The sequence below is a fragment of the Aedes albopictus genome, unplaced genomic scaffold (genome assembly GCF_035046485.1).
Source record: "Aedes albopictus strain Foshan unplaced genomic scaffold, AalbF5 HiC_scaffold_659, whole genome shotgun sequence".
NCBI lineage: Eukaryota > Metazoa > Arthropoda > Insecta > Diptera > Culicidae > Aedes > Aedes albopictus.
Window position 1 is genome coordinate 5,842 of NW_026917486.1, and position 19,159 is coordinate 25,000.

Sequence of the window (19,159 nt, forward strand, 5' to 3'; positions counted from 1 at the left end):
TTTTTCCAGCTCACGCATTCAAGGCTCAACCGCGCTACTCGCTTTGCGGAGCCGAAAGCTCATCTCGCACTTTTATTTTTATCAATTCTGTTCAATGATTAGCGCTCTTCTCTTTCTTACCGAACTGCAACCAATCTCTCATCTCCAATGTTTAAAACACAGTTATTTACAAATTAAACTATAGTTTTACGGTACCATTTGTCTACTTAATCCGTAACGTAATCGTCGATTGCTTCGCTGTAAATTATAAAATTCTTCTCACCACATCCATAAGCTTTACAGTTTCCCTCTCGAATCCAGTTTTGATTTTGCTTCACTACTCAAACAAATAAACAACTGAGTACAAAATAGCCGAAACATAAAATAGGAACTTATAGAACAGAATCCAAACGTGGAAAAACCAAATATAAAAACCATAAAATCAACACTTGCTAATTGTTCGTTTTCTTTCCTTCGCTCATTCCAGGGCGCATTTCACCTACATTCCTTTAGTACGGAAACCAAAAACAAAAATTTCATAAACATTAACCATTCAAATTACTAGAAAAAAAATAAAGAAAAAAAAAACAAAGAAACAAAACGGCCTCAATCCGTTTTCTATCGTTCACAGTTTGTCCGTTGCATATATTTTCTTGGGAAGTTCTTCCACTGGCAAATATTTCATCACTATTTACACTCCTCCACCTCGCTCTTTCTCCTCACTCACTGCCTAAACCTAAAACTTCAACAGATTTTACCACTTGCTTGCTTGCTTGCCTTCGGGCCTCTCGCCGTACAATGAAACCGAAATGAAGAAATATTCTCCTATACCGCGCACGCGCAGTTCTCACTACGCGCTTCTTGACTCTATTCTTGACTGGTTTGTTTCTGTTGTGCTCCTGTACAACAACATCTCCGTGTCTGACTCCTTCGCTTCTTTCGTTCCCTGTTATCTGTTCGTTAGTTTTCTTTGTTCCGGAGTGGATCCTCCGACTGCTGCCACCACGTCACAACGAGCTGAAACTCTTCTCTCTGATTAGATTCGCTATGTTTCAATAAATTGTCTTCTACTTCATCTCTTCCGCTTCCGTCATCATTTTCTCTAATTCTTTGTGGCACTAGGGGGTTTTTCAGTTGATTGCGAGTTGCCCGTGTGACGGGCGCAGGTGATCCACCGGATTTCTCTTGCTTATCCCAGTTCCTCTTGCTCTAACTTTCGCTCGCAGGCATGCGAACGCGATCAACTTGTACGGTACCGACGCCTGGCCTGGTACACTTGCAAACTGTTGATATTTATTCAATTTTTCGGGCAATTTTTAAACTAACCTCAAACATCGTGAGGCGAAATTCGGAACCGTAACGGAAATGTTTCGGATTGTGTTCTGGGTCATAGCAAATCCACATATCAGGAAAGTGAGAGTTACTATACGCTAATCTTCATGAACTATTCTTTCAGCCAATGTACAAAGACTGCTCCCTACATCAATTGAAGTAACCATTCTGGAACATGTGACACAGGTTCCGCCAGGGCCTCTGCGGGGACATTTTCATTTTAAGATCAAAACGTATCGTGCGACACATCGATCTTTATGATTTTAAAAGAAGACGCCAATAAACATAGAATGAACTTAGTTGTTATGACCACTAGTTCCGGACTTCTGTAGCTGATTCCGTACGGCAGGATCTCGTTGATGGCATTTCCTTTTCATAACCAAAGTAAGACCGCATGTCGCACCTATTTGTACTTTTAAAGAATATACGAAAACCATACGGTCGAATCTGCTTCAACTGTAGTGGCCACACCGGAACACTGGACACAGATTCCGTCAGGTTCTTTTCGGGACATTTCTACTCTGTGACAAAAGTATGTCATGCGACACATAAATCTTTAAGTGATTGGGAAGACAAGTCAATGAACATAAACCTGATGTGACTATTCTGGAACACCTCTAACAGGTTCCGAAATGCTTAATTTGGGACACGATTGAGACAAGTTTAAAACATGGATCAGATATTGAAAAAAAAATGTCACAAAATTCGAAAGTGCACAGCCACGAGTCGCTGCTGGAATGGGATGATCGCGCTCGCATGCTCGCGAGGAAATAATTTGACTGACTGTTTTGTTTCGCGAGAGTGATTCTCACTCTCAACGACATTTTCTTCATTTCCTTCCTTCCTGTTTCATTTACATATTTTTCAAAATTGCCTAAATTAAACAACTAATAAATTAATTAAATACCCATAATTTCCTTAAATCTTCCCTCCCTGCTATCTGCTCTCTATAGCTTGCTCCCTTTTCTCGTCTCCTGCATTCCTGTTTTAGTATTATTGGCTTAGCGTTGGCGTCACTCACCTTAGCACAACACACACACACGATTGTACACAGATTGGATGGTTGTGTGTGCGTGTGCGGCGAGCAAACGCTCATCGCTCACGCGTGAGTGCGTTGGAAGAAAACAAAAAGAATATCACGATAGTTGGTTTCACTTGCTACCTATAGGCTCTCTCTCCTACCTTTCCTTCTTTCCACGCTCTCTTCACCCTAAACGACCGATTCTTTCTCTGTCTACATATAAAAGCCCTTTTTTCCTCCCCGTTCCGGGAAAAGAAACACAGGGGCGAAGGGAACAACAACATTGGCGCTTGGCTTGCTCTCATTTCAAACGAAACAAAAGGAATTAAAAAAAACGAGAAAACTAAGGAATTAAATTCAAAAAATCCTACTACTCATGTGTGGTGACTTCGAGTTGGTTCACTCATTCTCCTGTTCTCTCTCTCTCGTTTTCTGTCTCTCATTTCTCTCTTCTTCTGCTGCTCTGATGCTTCTTCTTCTAGCGCGTGTGTAGCTAAACGCTCAATTAACTAGTTAAGTTTCATAAACTCCCTAAAATTAGTTTAAACGAAAAATCCTTAGAAATCAATTCATGTGTTTTTTTTGTTTGTTTGTGTGTTTGATGTTTCTCACTCTCGTTTCGTATTCTTGTTTTCCTTTAAGGTGTGGGGTTTTCCTATGCGTGTGAGTGTGTGTGTTTGATTGTTGGCTGTGCGGTTCTACCGCATCGAGGTTGCCATGAGAGCCATAAGCAATAGGCTTTTGTTGTCGGCTGCGTCCATCCCGCCTGCTGTTCCAAGCGGGATTTCCTCATTTTTTTTTCTATTGCGGGTGTGTTTGTGTGTGTGTGTGGGCGGATGTGCTGGTGTTTCGATCGAGAGATGAGTTGGCGAGAAACCGCGAGTACGACGGCGACGATGACTATTACTGCTGCTGCTGCTTCGGCTGCTGCGGGGGTTTTGTTAGTACTACTCCTTCTCCTCTTCTTCTTCCTTCACTACTGCTACTAGTATTACGAGATGCTACTGGGATGATGGGGCGTGTTGCGGCGACGACGCGGTCGATTCCAGAGGAGTGTCGTCGGCTGCGGCGAATGCGGGAGCGGGGCGGGTCAAGGCATTCATGTGACAACGAACGAGAGCACCATCGTCGCGAGAAGTTTCTTAGTTGGTTGAGATGAGATGTCTGCGCAGGTCTGGCAGGCTGGCTGGGAGGCACGGGATCCCACGGACGAGAATGCGTGGCACGGTTCCGGCTGATCTCGGCGGCCTCCCGGGACTTTTTTAGTTTATTTTCTTGGCTAGGTTCTCCTTGGCTGGTTTTCTAACTTCTAAACAAATTATTTTCCATTAATTAAAAAAAGGTAACAAAGGATTGCTTGCAGCGGCTCCTCATGCTGCTGCGGCTGCTGCTGCTACTGCTATTGGTTTTGCTTGCTTGCCGTTCTCTAGAGTAGTATAACACTGTCGTCGGAGAGTGAGACGAAGAGCTTAAGCTTCTCCTATTCATATATCTCAGGCTGTATGCATGTGTTTTTTTTTCTTAGCGTGGATTCGTTTGTATGTGTGTAATGGTTTAGTGTCGTCAACATACGAATTGCGACGAGTGCTGTTTTACAGGCTTCAATAATCGTCAGTAATTCTCCTGCGGCCGACAGTGTCCGTTGGTGATGGCTACGTCGTAATCGTGCACGAGATGCTTGATATGAGATAGCTTGTTGTGAAGGTAGTTGAACCTGTGGATGGGAAAGAGAAAATACAGAGCAATTATTGCAAACTAATGAAACTTCGGAACAGCTTGGTCGAAGGCCAAGAGATGATGAATGTCTGAATAATAAGGATATCATTATTATACTTATTACCCGGTTTCGGTCCTAAGTAGAAAAATCATGAAAGCCAGGTTTAATAATTGTTTAAGAAATGGCCACTTCTTCAAATAGCTCAACTTTCCTTAAACAGCCGAAGTAGAGGCCAATTTGTTTAAAAACGTTTGAGTTATCCTCTAACATACTTGTTTTGCAAAATCATGTGGTTTGATATGTCGCAAGCTATGTTTCATAATTGTTCAGGAAATGGTCACTTCCTCGGGAACATCCGAATTAGTGGCCAATGTGTCCAAAAACCTCTGAATTACAACCTAATATATTTGTTTTGCTATATGTATCAAGAAGTTGGATATGTCGCTAGCCATGTTTCATAAATGTTTGGAAAATTCCCACTTCCCCGAGTGGTTCCAGGTTCCCGGAACATCCGGAATAATTATTGGCCTCCACCAACATACTTGATTTTCAAAATTATGAAGAATGCCCAAGTAACAGAACAAGCTGAATATCAGTTTCTTAAGCCTAAGTTTGCTCAAGAGTAGTTTGTTCCATTCTTGTACAGCAAAAAGGTTTGTTGGTACTATGACAAGTCAAGCAATCCCAATTTACTCAAACAATGCATGCCAGTTATGGCGGTATTGCCAAAACGTCTACGAAGCAATCTCCTACAGGACACATTCCGGTGGCCAGGGAGGCCTTTGGAACTTTTTAACGGTTATCAAGATGATGGATATGAAAAATCATGAAGATAGAGCCGCCGCATGCGTAGTTTTGACACCTTGGCCTAAACGTACTCGAAACAGGTTCCTCAAGATCATATTCCGGTGGTCACGGGTTGATCAGAGTGGCCATTGGTCCGTCTTACGGCTACTAAGATGATGAAAATGAGGAATCAATAAGATAGAGCCGTCGTCTGCCTAGTTTATGCGCAATGGCCGAAATGTCCTCGAAGTAGCCTCCTTCAGGACACATTGCGGTGGCCGCGGGTTGGCCAGAGAGGACATTGGACCATTTAACGATGACCAAGTAATGGATATGACAAATCATGCAGAGCTGTCGCATGCCTTGTTTTGGTGTCATGGCCAAAACGTCCTCAGAACCGGCTCCTCCAAGGTACATTCCGGTGGCCACGGGTTGGCCAGGGAGGTCATTGGTTCTTCTCATGACTACTAAGATGGTGGTTATGAAAAATCATGAAGTTTTGGCGCTATGGCCAAAAAGTCCTCGAAGTAGGCTCCGTCAGGACACATTCCGGTGGCCACGGATTGACCACGAGTTGGTCAAGGTGACCATTGGTCCTATTTACGGTTACTAAGATGATGAATATGAAAAAATCATGAAGATAGAGCAGAGCCGTCGCATGCCAAGTTTTGGTGCCCTGACCAAATGTCCAGGTTCCCACGGGGGCCATTCCAACGCCCGCGACAGGACCAGATCGTGTGGGTCGGTTCCACATGTCCACTACCATCATTCAGCTGGACATTTCTTCTGAAAACACCAACATTTTATCTAGTAAAGCATTGAAACCACAACTAAAAGCGTATGCCGTGTACTGAGTACACAACGCGACCGCTCGAATAAAAACACTCTTCTGATGTCGACTGTCGATAGACTAGTCGATTTCTGTAATAGCTTTTATGGAGCTCGACTGGACAGTGATGGCAGACAAACCGATTAAATCGACTGGAGTTATAAAATAGCCCCAGTTGTTGGTTCCGTGGCGAGGCTTATATCTGCTAGAAGATCAATGATCATCAAGACTGTATCCACCACAAGACCGACGAAGAGGTAAGACCTTGTGTATAGCATTGTAACGTGAAGAACACTTGCCGTGGGAGCGGTTTCCAAGATGGACAGGTTTGGTACGTTCATCGATACGCACGGAACTTGAGGCTGACGGTGATCAAGGAATCACGTTTCACCGAACAGCTTTCACAAGAGTTGATCAAGATCGAAACCACCAGTTACCGTTGGATGCAGTTCGAACGTTATCTTCAATGGTGACTCCAAAGAGGATCGCATTTGGCGACGGTAGATGCATGAGTGCCTTCCGACCATCGCACGCCGTACGAAACGGTTTGGGGAAGTGAAGACAGTAGAGGTTGCAGATTTGATCATCATTGAGGAAGAGAAGATCCATAAAGGGCTGGATAAGACCGAGAGTTGTTTAGGTCATAGTAGAGCGTGATAGACGTGTTCGTGTCGTGAGGCTGTAGTACAGACTGTCAACTGGAAATGTTCATCGACCGGTTACGAAGTTCGAGGATTTGAGCATGACCATGAGCATGATTGACCGCCCGCGGTTGCTTCTCTGTTATTGCAAGGACAACTGCATTTACACAAAGAACCAACAGATGATGCTTGGGATTAGCTTTCTCTTCATTGTGTAAATGCTGCAATCCCAATACTTTTCAATAAGCAATACCAGCGCCGGCCGCGTCCGAATGCAGGTCAATTGAGGATAGGGAAGGAAATGATGACGTGATTCTCGCTTAGGCCAATAACCGACGAATTCTCTGCGTTACTACGAGAAATCACTAGGAGTTTGGACAGGGGAAATGGAGATGTGTTGAGGATTTCGACGTGGTGAACGAATGTAATGTTTTGATTCGCGATTAATAATGCGCTCGCGAAGAAATACCCTTCTAAACCTTGGACGACGAACGCGATCTATTGTGCCTCAAAACACAATGCTTAACACCGACGCATCTGTAGTTTGCGTTTCCGCGCGAGACAATGCTGAACGCGATCGATTCACAAGTATTAACAAAATAACACGGGATAAATAAATCAGAAAGATCTTACCGCATGGTTCGCCGTCTATCTTTTACCGACCCTCTCTTTTTTCCAGAAATTCATGCAACGTTTATTTGAGTCAAAACATTTATTCATTTGGGCTAAAATATTACAAATGTCGACACCGAAGATGACGAACCATTCAAATTTTTGTGTACATGCAAAAAATGAAAAATATTTATTACCAACTAAATGTGCATTTGGAACTAGCGCCGACACATGACGTGACGAACTTTTCAATATTTGTTAGATAAATACACAAAACCCAGTGCAGAATTTTATACATCCTATAGCATTAATTATTGTGATAAAATGGAACGAGCTCACCAATAAACATCCTTCGAAGTGTCCAGTGCGTATGTGCTGCAGCATCTTCCACAAACTGGCCTCGAAATCACACTGAACCGCTACAACAACACACGGGTACGACGATGTGCACATTCAAATTGTCGACGACGACGCGGCCGATCGAATGAAAAAAGCGGCATTTCCACTTTGCCTCTAAAAACACACTTAACCGCCCCGTACGAAGACGAGCACGCACGCAGGACGACGACGCGATGCAACGACGAACCAAGACAGACTGAACCAAGACAAGACATCCGCTGCTGGCATCACACGACCAACTCGCACAAAAACTAGTTTTTCCTCTAAAAGCACACACACAGGACGACGACGCGGATGCAACGACGAATCAAACAGACTGAAATGTCATCCGCTGCTGGCATCACACGACCGACTCGCACGAAAACTAGTTTTTTCCTCTAAAAGCACACACACAGAACGACGACGCGATGCAACGACGAACCAAGACAGACTCACCGGTTACGAAGTTCGAGGATTTCTCGTTAAACTCCCTCTGCATTTTTAACGGCATTTTGCTTAGTAGGTATTTCTTCTTGAAATCCTCCCAGAGGCTCTACCGGATTCATACCGGTATTTTTACAAGATTCCAACAATTATATTCGGGATCTTTCGTTGAGAATCTACCAGGTTTCTTGGATTCCGATCGATTGCTCCTGGAGCTTCACGGGAGTCCTGCAAAAGTTCTATCCAGAATTTGTTCCGGAGATTGTTTCGGTATTCCTCCCAGAATCTGTCACGAGATTTTCCCAGTATTCCTCCTGCCCTTTGAAATTTTTGAGCATAAGTATGAGCATAAATGACCGGAACAATCGTGATTGACCGGAACAATCGAAATTGCACAGAGAACCAATGAATGGGGCTTGGGACTAGCATATCAGTGGTCCGTTAGATCAGTGGTCATCAAGAGTGTACACACCAAACGCTTTCAGCAATATTTTGCTGAATTTTGCCGAGCTGAAGGGTCCAGCAAAATTATTTGCTGAACTTTCAGCAAAGTTTGCTGAATTTCAGCAAAATGTTACTGGTGATCAGCAGAGTTTACTGAACAAATCAGCAAAATTTTGCTGGATTTCAGCAAAAAATTTGCTGAAACCTTCAGCTCGGCAAAATTCAGCAAAATTTTGCTGAAACCCTCAATCGATTTTTGGTGTGTATTTACCACAAAACCGACAAAGAACTCAGATCTTGTGTATAGTATTGTAATGTGAAGAAAATTTGCCGTGGGAGCGATTCTCAAAGTGGACACGTTTGGTACATTCATCGTTACTCACGGAACCTGAGGCTAACGGTGATCACGGAATCACGTCTGACCGAATAGCTTTCACAAGAGTTGATTAAGATCGAAACCACCATTTACCGTTGGATGCAGTGCAAACGTTATCTTTAATGGTGACTCCAAAGAGGATTGCATTTGGCGACGGTAGATACCTGAGTACCTTCCTGGTACTGTAGGGATAGGCGGGGCAATATGGACACCCTAAGGTTTTTGCCAACTTTACCTGGCAAGATGTCAAAAAAGTTTATTTAGCATCTATTGCATAAGAATGCTCACGAAGAAAAATGATTTATCCACTTCAAAAAAAATTATGAAAAATGTTAGTTTTTCATGACCGTCTTCAAGCATACGGGGCAGAATGGACACCCCCATGGGGCAATATGGACACCATGACACTTTTACGAATTTCGTACATTATTTACACCTATAAAGTCATTTCATTACAAAACAACTATTATGGATGAATAATGCGTCGAAGTAGTTCATTTTTGTTCAGTTAATTTAAATTCATGCTGTTTTGGATAAAGCTTTGTTTTTGTCGGCATGTACAGCAGTGCCTAGAACAACTATTTTCCACTGCTGTCGTTTTTTGACCAATTTGTTTCACCCTATGTCTACTATACTGCCCCCACTCGCATAACAGTCCCATTTGCAAAAAGAAGGAATTGAGAAAACGGCATTTGAAGTTTGAAAACTTGTTTCCATATAAAACTTTGAAAAATCGCCAAAATTTGAAAAATATTTCGATCATCTTGAAACTTTCACATATTGTTTTGCCCATGAATACATAACTGTAAAAAATATTACAATCACTACAAAGTTGTTCAGTTGTGTGTTACGTGACACAAAAATCCATGATGGGACTGTTATGCGGGTACTTTTGATATGGGACGCTCATGACTTGGTATTTTTTTCACACATTGACATAAAAATTCGTAATTTCTATTATTGTATTTGGAAGTACATCGAAAATGATGACTATTCATAAAGTTAACTCAAAATTGATTAAAAATCAAATGGGACTGTTATGCGAGTGGGGGCAGTATAGTGAACATTTAACCGAAAATATACTGAAATCGAAGAATTTGGTTGGTTTGTGATTTAGGTTATATTTTTTCCTTTGCCGATTCTTTCAAAAAGGTGAGTGTCCATTTTGCCCCGGCAGCAGAAGATATTTCCAAACTTGATTTTTGATATAATATAGAAGAAAATATAAACACGTTAAGCATGTAGATACAGCAAAACTACTTGCATGTGTTCTAGAAATATCAGGTTTTAATCGACCTGCAATAAATTAATCACTAAATCTTATTTTAGATGGTGTGAAAATTACAATTTCCATGCACAAAAAACGGAGGACGCAACTTTTTCGTGTAAAATCAAGTATAATTTTAATTTCGAATGTTTCTTTTCTGAAACTACGTTTTAGATAAATGGACTATATTCTGCATTCATTAAAAGTTCAAAAAAGTTCGCATATTTCAAAATATTGAGGGTGTCCATTCTGCCCCGGGTGTCCATATTGCCCCGCCTACCCCTAATGCGATTTTTCGATTTTTTGAATAATTTTTCAAATGTAAACAAGTCTGGGGGTCCGCTATTGGTTAAATCTAAGGGGGTCCAGTTTTTTCACCGATTTAAAGACAAACGTCTTGAAATCCTATACTGGTACAGTGCATCCGAACTTCAGACGCACAAAACTCAATAAAGCAAGCTTCAAACAACAACGCATTTTATTATTCTGTTCTTGCTCACTTGTAAAAATACGAAGATCAGGTGCGCTGGTTTTGTTTACGAAGAGATTTGCGCGCTCGAAATCGTGAGTAGGCGTCAAAATCTGCCATTGTGACGGTCATTTTGGGATTCTAACAAGTATGTCCTTAACATGGTAAGAGAATACGACTTAATCAATAGTGGACCCTAACAACACAATAGTGGACTCCCGGGACTCCCCATTTTTCTTTTTTATTTTTTCCTGTTTTTGCTTTTTATACATTCCCACATCCCTATTTAATTTGATTCCGTTTGATATTCTAGCATTTTTTTAAACCTTACACAGAAATTTGTCGTAACGCAGCGTAAAACGTTACATGGAAAGGTCTCACCAATCTCGTCAGAGAAAATCAACATAACCCCACAAACGCCACAATTTGACACTCACCTCTGCTTAGTCTCCTGAAATTTGTTATCCTTTATACTCTCATCGTACTCCTTGATGATTTGTCGCTGAATCTCCTGTTGGGGAAACGAAAAAGATCCGAAAAATCAACATTAGTGAATCAAATCTGTGCTCAGTCGCAGCGAAAAGTTCTTACCTTATACCGCCTCTCGTTATGCCGCTCGTGTTGCAAGTTCTCCTCCAGCTGAGCAAACTTTCTCGATACTCGTTCAACGATTTCGTGCAGCCGCCGGTACTCTTGAAAATCGTTGTCAAATTCAGTCTTATATTTACGCCGTTGTTCCACCGAGGTTATCCTAGTAAATTGGTCACTGTAAAACAACGATTACACCATCAGATCTTGATCATAGATACCCTTCAGATATTCCCATCCCAGACCAACCTACCTGAAGTCATCCTTCAGCGATTTAACCTTGTTCGTGTTGGCCCGGTACGCGTTGATCTGGTCGTCGTAGTTGTCCCGCTCCGATATCACATCGTCCACCCGGCTGTCCCGGTCTCGGTCCCGTTCCCGCTCCCGCTCCCGTTCTCGCTCTCGTTCCCGATCCCGATCTCGTTCTCGTTCCCGTTCGCTGCTGCGGTCCTTGTCGCTCGCCGGAGCCTGGATCCGTCGGGCCACATCGTTCGACACGAGCGAGTAGCTCAAACTGACGCCGCTGTCCTCCGATTCCTGCGCGTTCGGTGTCACGCTTGATCTGGTGGGGGGAAAGGGACGAACGAACGAAGGAAGGGTTAGCACTACATGACGGAACTAGACGGTCTATTGGTTCGGAAGACGTGGTTCCGAGTAGTAGATGGTGCGGAACTCCGCGTCGTTTTATTTTATGAAGAAGCGAAAAGCTACCATCACCCAGATGTTTTGGAATATCCCGTCGGATAAGTATGGCCACTGACTGACTGTATTTGTTAGCCCGGATGGGTATGGTCGAATGGTTGATTTTGGTGACGATTTGCGACGCACGTAGTACTAGATTCACCGGAAGGGAATTGGAAGATGGTAATTACCCGTGATGGTTGCTGTGGTTGTGGTGGTGGTGGTGGTTGTTGTGGTGGTTGTTGCTGTGATGATTGCTGTAGTTGTTGTAATATTTGGAGGAACGCATATTATCATCGTACGGCCTTGAGCGAGGATTCATATTACTGGAGTCCCTAGAATCAGTTACACCCCGCCTAGAGAGAGGGAACCATTTTTTTTTGTGCACAGCATGGTTCCAATTTTCGGAGGAGTTTTCAGGTGAGGTGAGAGAATAGTTGGAAACAGTTGTAGAGGCATGTTTAGGTTGAGGTAAAAAGTGAAGTAATAGATGTTCGAGATCCGTAGAGCCTAGAAGTCTAGTACGGTGTCTTCCTAACGTCAATCGCTCTGAATGACAATTGGACAGTTCAAGCACAGTCACAAACGATTCACTACCAGAACTTCTCATGAGATGTTCTAGTACTACACTTACAATGTACAGTAGGATACACCGAACTTATGTAAAATCTGATTTATTACAAAGCAGCGGTTGGAAACGATAAAAAATATCACATACAGGTAAGACGTGAAGTAATAGATGTTTCAATTACGTACAACGAAGAGGTCTGGTACTGCGTCTTTCTAAAGTCAGTCACCCTGCAGAACACTTGGTCAGTTCAACAAGTATCACCGCAAAGATGCTTTGTATAAATTACAGTCGATAAGATATTAGCACTAATAAATAAATAAATAACGAAAGTAATAGATTCAAATCCGTAGAATCTAGAAGTCTAGTACTGCGTTTTTCTAAGGTCATTCACTCTGCTGGACACTTTGACAGTTCAACTTGTTCTAGTTACAAGTACCCCCGCACAGATGCTTCGTATAAGTCACAAATGATTATGTACTAGAACACCTTGTAGGGATGTTCTAGTACTACATAAATAATACACAGTGGACAAAAGCGAACTTATTACAGTCTAAACAATGATTCAGCACGATATCACATATCTTTTTTCATTTAAAAACCTAGTGAATTCAATAGGAATTGCCCCGTTATATGTAAGCAATGAAACATTTTTGATTTTGAACATGATGCCCGGGAGATCTTTGAAAAATGTTTATAAGAGTTTCAACGATAGTTTCAAGCTATACAAGACCTCTTTGGAATGCAGATCATTGAATCTACAAGCGTAATAAATGATTTCTGAGCGATCACTGAATAAGGTTTATATTTAGACAGATTCAACAGAACATGGAATATCCCAACTTCTTGGACCACGGGTCTTTGGATCTACAGGTGAACAAATGGTCTCTCCTCTCGGAAGTTCATGAATAATTGGCTGATCATGATTCTTTCGGATAATAGATCATCGAATCTACAAGTCTATGATGAGTAAGGGTTTTTAGAATAGATATGTGATAACGTTTTGAAAACTCTTCCGGTTTCCTAAATTGTGAACGTCCTGAGTTCGTTTCTGTCCCTGCCAAGGTATTTCGTCACATCTTCCGCCCCGACACTTACCGGTTCGACTCCGGCAGGATGTCCTTCTTGTAGTGACTAATCCGGGGCTTCTTGGACGTGGGCATGCTGCCGAGGTCTTCGCTGCTGTTGGCGACCGAGGCCCTCTTGCCACCGGACGACGGTGGACTGCTGCCGTTGTGCGCACTGGACGGACTCTGTCCCGACGTCGACGAACCACCGTCCGACCCTGGAGGGGTTAGGTTTTGAGGTTTCCGCCTGGAAATGGGGGGAAGAGATCGGAAAGAAGAAAACAGGGGGAACGTGCCCCGAGAAGATCGAAATCACGGTTAGTATTATTGATCGGATGGTTTTTCGGGGCGGGGTTGATCAGGACCTTTTGAGTATCTGCCGCTCCTGTTCGGTATAGAACGGCCAGTCCTCCTGTACATCGTTCCAGATGTGCCGATGCAAGTAGTAGACATTATCCCGCATACTGGATATGTTTGTCAGTATCTGAGATATGCATTTACGCTCCTCCTTCCGGACACCGTCTGTCGATTTTATTTTTGTGGTGTGAGTGAGAGACAACAAGAAAAAAGACATTTTAACATCAACAACGGTTGAACAATACTGTAGACTGGACAAAACGAGTTAGCGAAACATACCTTGCTGCAGTTTGAGGAGGATTTCTGGTCTTTTGAATGGCCTTAGTGCTAGTAGGTGGATCAACCTTTCCCTGATTTTCGGAAGTAGTAGGGTGAAAAAAGAAGTGAAGATATTGTTATTCTTTGTAGATACAGATTTTGAGGTTATGGTTAGTAGAAGTCACGAACATAACATAACATAATGCTTCCAGCTAGTTTTGGATGTAGTGATGCATTTATATTGACAATTTTTCTTTTGAATCTCCTTGCAGAACTAAGAGAATCCCTTCTGGAGACCCCAGAGGAACTCCCAGGTAAAATTTAGAAGAACAGCTTTCGAGAAACATAATTATCGGCGATCATTGAGAAAACCTACCGGAAGTCCTACGAGAATCCATTTACGGGAATCCTGGAGAATGGATTCCTGGAATTCCAGGAGAATCGTTTCCAGGGATCCCAAGCTAATTGCTTCCAGAGATTCTAGAAGAATTCTGGGGATCCAAAAAGAAACATTTCTAGGGATCCCTGGAGGAAAATTATTTTCGGAGATCCTGAAACAGTCCCTTTGGAGCATCTCCAGAGAATTACTGCTGCTGACCCAGGAGAATTCCTTTCAAGGATCTCTAGTGAATCGCATTCGTGAATCCCAGGTGAATCTCTCCCAGGAATCCCAGATGGAATCTCTTCGGAGGGATTCTAGGGAATTACTACCGAGGGAATCTAGAGAGTCTCTTACGAGAGAATTCCAGAGAAAGCTAGGGATTCCAAAGGATCCTTTCCAAGGAATTCCAGACAATTCCTTCCAATGGATTCTAGAAAACCCCTTCCTAGGGATTCCAGAGAATCCATTCCTAGGGATTCCAAAGAATCCCTTCCGAGGGATTCCAGGGATTTTTTTTCCGAGGGATTCCAGAGAATCCATTCCTAGGGATTCCAAAGAATCCCTTCCGAGGGATTCCAGGGATTTTTTTTCCGAGGGATTCTGGGGAATCCCTTCCGAGGGATTCTGGGGAATCCCTTCCGAGGGATTCTGGGGAATCCCTTCCGAGGGATTCTGGGGAATCCTTTCCGAGGGAATCCAGGGAATCCCTTCCGAGGGATTCTGGGGAATCCCTTCCGAGGGATTCTGGGGAATCCCTTCCGAGGGATTCTGGGGAATCCCTTCCGAGGGATTCTAGGGAACCCTTTCCAAGGGATTCTTGGGAATCCCTTCCGAGGGATTCTAGGGAATCCCTTCCGAGGGATTCTATGGAATCCCTTCCGAGGGATTCCAGGGAATCCCTTCCGAGGGATTCCAGGGAATCCCTTCCGAGGGATTCCAGGGAATCCCTTCCGAGGGATTCCAGGGAATCCCTTCCGAGGGATTCCAGGGAATCCCTTCCGAGGGATTCCAGGGAATCCCTTCCGAGGGATTCCAGGGAATCCCTTCCGAGGGATTCCAGGGAATCCCTTCCGAGGGATTCCAGGGAATCCCTTCCGAGGGATTCCAGGGAATCCCTTCCGAGGGATTCCAGGGAATCCCTTCCGAGGGATTCCAGGGAATCCCTTCCGAGGGATTCCAGGGAATCCCTTCCGAGGGATTCCAGGGAATCCCTTCCGAGGGATTCCAGGGATTTTTTTTCCGAGGGATTCTGGGGAATCCCTTCCGAGGGATTCTGGGGAATCCCTTCCGAGGGATTCTGGGGAATCCCTTCCGAAGGATTCTGGGGAATCCCTTCCGAAGGATTCTGGGGAATCCCTTCCTAGGGATTCTGGGGAATCCCTTCCGAAGGATTCTGGGGAATCCCTTCCGAGGGATTCTGGGGAATCACTTCCGAGGGATTCTAGGGAAACCCTTCCGAGGGATTCTAGGGAATCCTTTCCGAGGGATTCTTGGGAATCCCTTCAGAGGGATTCTTGGGAATCCCTTCCGAGGGATTCTAGGGAATCCCTTTCGAAGGATTCTAGGGAATCCCTTTCGAGGGATTCTAGGGAATCCCTTTCGAGGGATTCTAGGGAATCCCTTTCGAGGGATTCTTGGGAATCCCTTCCGAGGGATTCTTAGGGATTATTGGGAATCCCTTCCGAGGGATTCTTAGGGATTCTTGGGAATCCCTTCCGAGTGATTCTGGGGAATCCCTTTCGAGGGATTCTGGGGAATCCCTTTCGAGGGATTCTGGCGAATCCCTTCCGAGGGATTCTGGGGAATCCCTTCCGCGGGATTCTGGGGAATCCCTTCCGAGGGATTCTGGGGAATCTCTTCCGAGGGATTCTGGGGAATCCCTTCCAAGAGATTCTAGAGAATCCCTTCCGAGGTATTCCAGAGAATCCATCCTAGGGGGATTCCAAAGAATCCCTTCCGAGGGATTCTGGGGAATCCCTTCCAAGGGATTCTGGGGAATCCCTTCCGAGGGATTCTGGGGAATCCCTTCCGAGGGATTCTGGGGAACCCCTTCCGAGGGATTCTGGGGAATCCCTTCCGAAGGATTCTGGGGAATCCCTTCCGAGGGATTCTGGGGAATCCCTTCCGATGGATAATGGGGAATCCCTTCCGAGAGATTGTGGGGAATCCGTTCCTGACGATTCTAGGAAATCCGGATCAGAGGATTATATGGAATACTTGCTTGGGGATTCTAGAGCATTCCTTCCTGCATTTCTTAGGGAATCCCTTGCGTCGTGAAGATTCTTGTGTAGGATTCCATTGATAGTTTACTACTGAAAAACATGCTAATCCAATATCTTGGACATATTGCAAATACTTCGACCACTTGGACTACCATACTCACCTGATATTCCGCTTCATGATGTCCGGATTGCCGCTGCTGCCCTTGTGGGACGTCCGCCCGTTGGCCGTCCGACTGGACACGACACCGTTCGTTTCAGACTTTTGCTGGGACTGTTGTAGTAGCTGCTGTTGCTGTTGCGGAGGATCATGCACCGTGTGCTGGTAGCCGGGCTTGAGCTGCGTCGCCCCCGTCGTACCATTGTTGTTACTACTGCCGTTGCTGTAGTGGTGATTGTTGTGCTGCTGCTGCTGCACAAAGCCATTGCTTTTCGGGAGTTTTGGTGATGTCGAAAGGTGGTTGCTGCTGCTGTAGTTGTTGCCGCCGTTCAGCGTCGTCGCCGACGACGACAGCAGGTTGCCGTTGTGGTGCTGGTGCAGGTTGTTCGCGAGCGCGGGATTCAATAGACTACTACTGCTAATATGGTTGTTGGCGATGGCATTGTTGCTGCTGCCGTTGTGGTGGTTTATGTTGTTGTTATGGTTGCTGTTGTTGTTGTTGTTGGCGCTGCTATAGTTGTTACTAGAGCTATGCAGCGAATCACGTTTACTTAAGAGCGAGTTACTACTAGGAATGTTGCTGATACGAGTGGTTGGATTTTTTAACTTCACCTTACGTCCTATGTCGGTTTGATTCGGCTTGATTTCTCTTGTACTGAAAGGGGAGAAGAGAAAAAGAAGGAAAGGTTAGTTATACTATCATATTTCTAGTTTATGATAAAGAGTTCTGGTCAATTTTCTTTTCGACTAGAGAATCTTAATAAGCTATGCTAAAATCTAAGGCATAAAACTTTTCGCTGTTTTATACCAACAAAAACTGTACACAGAAAGAAAACGTCACCACCAGACTAATTCAAAAAGAAAGAAATCAAATTATGCAACACATGCAACACAACAAAACAACGAACGTAGGTACCACACGACAAATCCCAAAGTGGCTGGCAGTGCTGCGCTATTAGCTATAGCACAAATGAAAGAAACTTCCACTGCCATGTCGGCACGGCACACTTTAACCAACCCATCCTCGACTTCTCGATGGCACGCTCCAATTTTTGCCGCGTTATTCGCCGGTTTATTTCATTCGATTTTATTTTACTCACTCACGACGACAACGACGACGCTTGGCTAATGCAGAATGTTGTCGTCGTCGTCGTCGCCGTCTTGGTCGTCAATACCCCTCACGTCGTCCCGGTTCCCGGTTTCTAAGGTATTTAGGTGTATGATGCTAGCCCGGGTAGAGAATAATTTGAAGAGATGATGAAATTTTGTCAAGTTGAAAAAATGGCTCGCAGAGTTTTTCAGTTATAAAATAATAGTATGGAACGAGCTCACCAGCGAAAAAATGCTGGAATGTTATGTCCGGTCTTCGTATAGCCTAATAATTAAGTTATCAGATGGCGATTTGATACCTTGCTCACTGGACTTTCTAGAGACTGGTGATAATATTCGAGAATTTCCCACTGGTGAGCTCGTTCCATACTATTATTTATTAGCTGAAAGTGTATTGTAATGTTACGATTTCTATTCCCAGTCAAATCGAAAATCGTTTTGGATGGGAGTTAATTTCCCAGTATGTTTGATAACTGTGATAATGCTCATAGAAACATTAAATAGAGTTCATCACATCTACTTTGTCCCTCATTCATCACCAGCTTCGACTCGGGTGTGCACTAAATAGATTATAATGGGTCGCGAATGATCAGCAGCTCGCTTGGAATGCGATGCGAGCAATCCGATGCAGTCCCTAAATCTTCCAACTTTATGTGGCAATAAATACTGAGAACCAGAAATGAGTCACGCTCGCCACGCTCCGATATGGTAATTTGAAGCATAAATATAGCCCAAACCCAAACTCCATCCAATGCACATCAAATCACGAATGGCCTTTATTGGAATCGATATCGCTGCCAATCGAAACTAACCGCATCGCCATATAACGCATAATCTGCTGCAAATGGAGGAAGCTCATAACTTAGTCCGCGGTCTCGACATAATCGGGCGCCCACCCATCATCAACTATCGCATCGCGACTACGTGCGACTACTCCAATATACTTTACGATTATTGTAGCACTTTCGATTACTACACTCGAACAATCCACCGCCATTCATTCACCATCGCGTCTCGTATGGCAGAGCAGTTCCTCATGCTGCCACCGAAAAATACGCGTTGTGTGGTTTCCTGACTTCCCTATGGAGTTCTCCACTCTCGTATATCTACCGGACTGAAGATATGTTGAATCATCGATTCAAGAGTGGACGATTGAAATTTTCGGCAATCGACCGTTTTACGGCTTGTATCTACTACATGTAGAGTAGAGAGCTTGTTTGGTTTCAAGTGCCTTTTTTTCAATCCCCTCAGGCGAAGAGGATGTTCTCGTATCGTATAGTGTTGTGTGATCTGTTAACCTAGTTGTGATACACTTTTTGTAACAGGGGAAGCTATCATTGTAGGTACCGGAATCGACATTTCAAGCGATTCCCGCTTAAGATAATTTATGATGAATTCCTTGTTAACTCAGATGATGAGTTCTGTCGTTGATTTCCCTCATGATTTTTTGTCAATCTGGATGGATTTCTTCTAA

At 43.8% G+C, this 19,159-nt stretch overlaps 1 protein-coding gene across 2 annotated transcripts; it reads right to left on the reverse strand.

Annotated features, from left to right (window-relative positions):
- Positions 1 to 603: 603 nt before the first annotated feature.
- Positions 604 to 17,230, reverse strand: LOC109408615 (RNA polymerase II elongation factor Ell; the record flags this gene model as incomplete). Of its 2 annotated transcripts, XM_062843941.1 has the most annotated exon segments (9): positions 604 to 4,046; positions 10,733 to 10,806; positions 10,887 to 11,061; positions 11,137 to 11,445; positions 11,756 to 11,920; positions 13,231 to 13,446; positions 13,565 to 13,721; positions 13,836 to 13,906; positions 16,580 to 17,230. In XM_062843941.1, coding segments are annotated over 9 exon segments (1,921 nt in total), but the record flags the coding sequence as incomplete, so codon positions are not given.
- Positions 17,231 to 19,159: the final 1,929 nt, after the last annotated feature.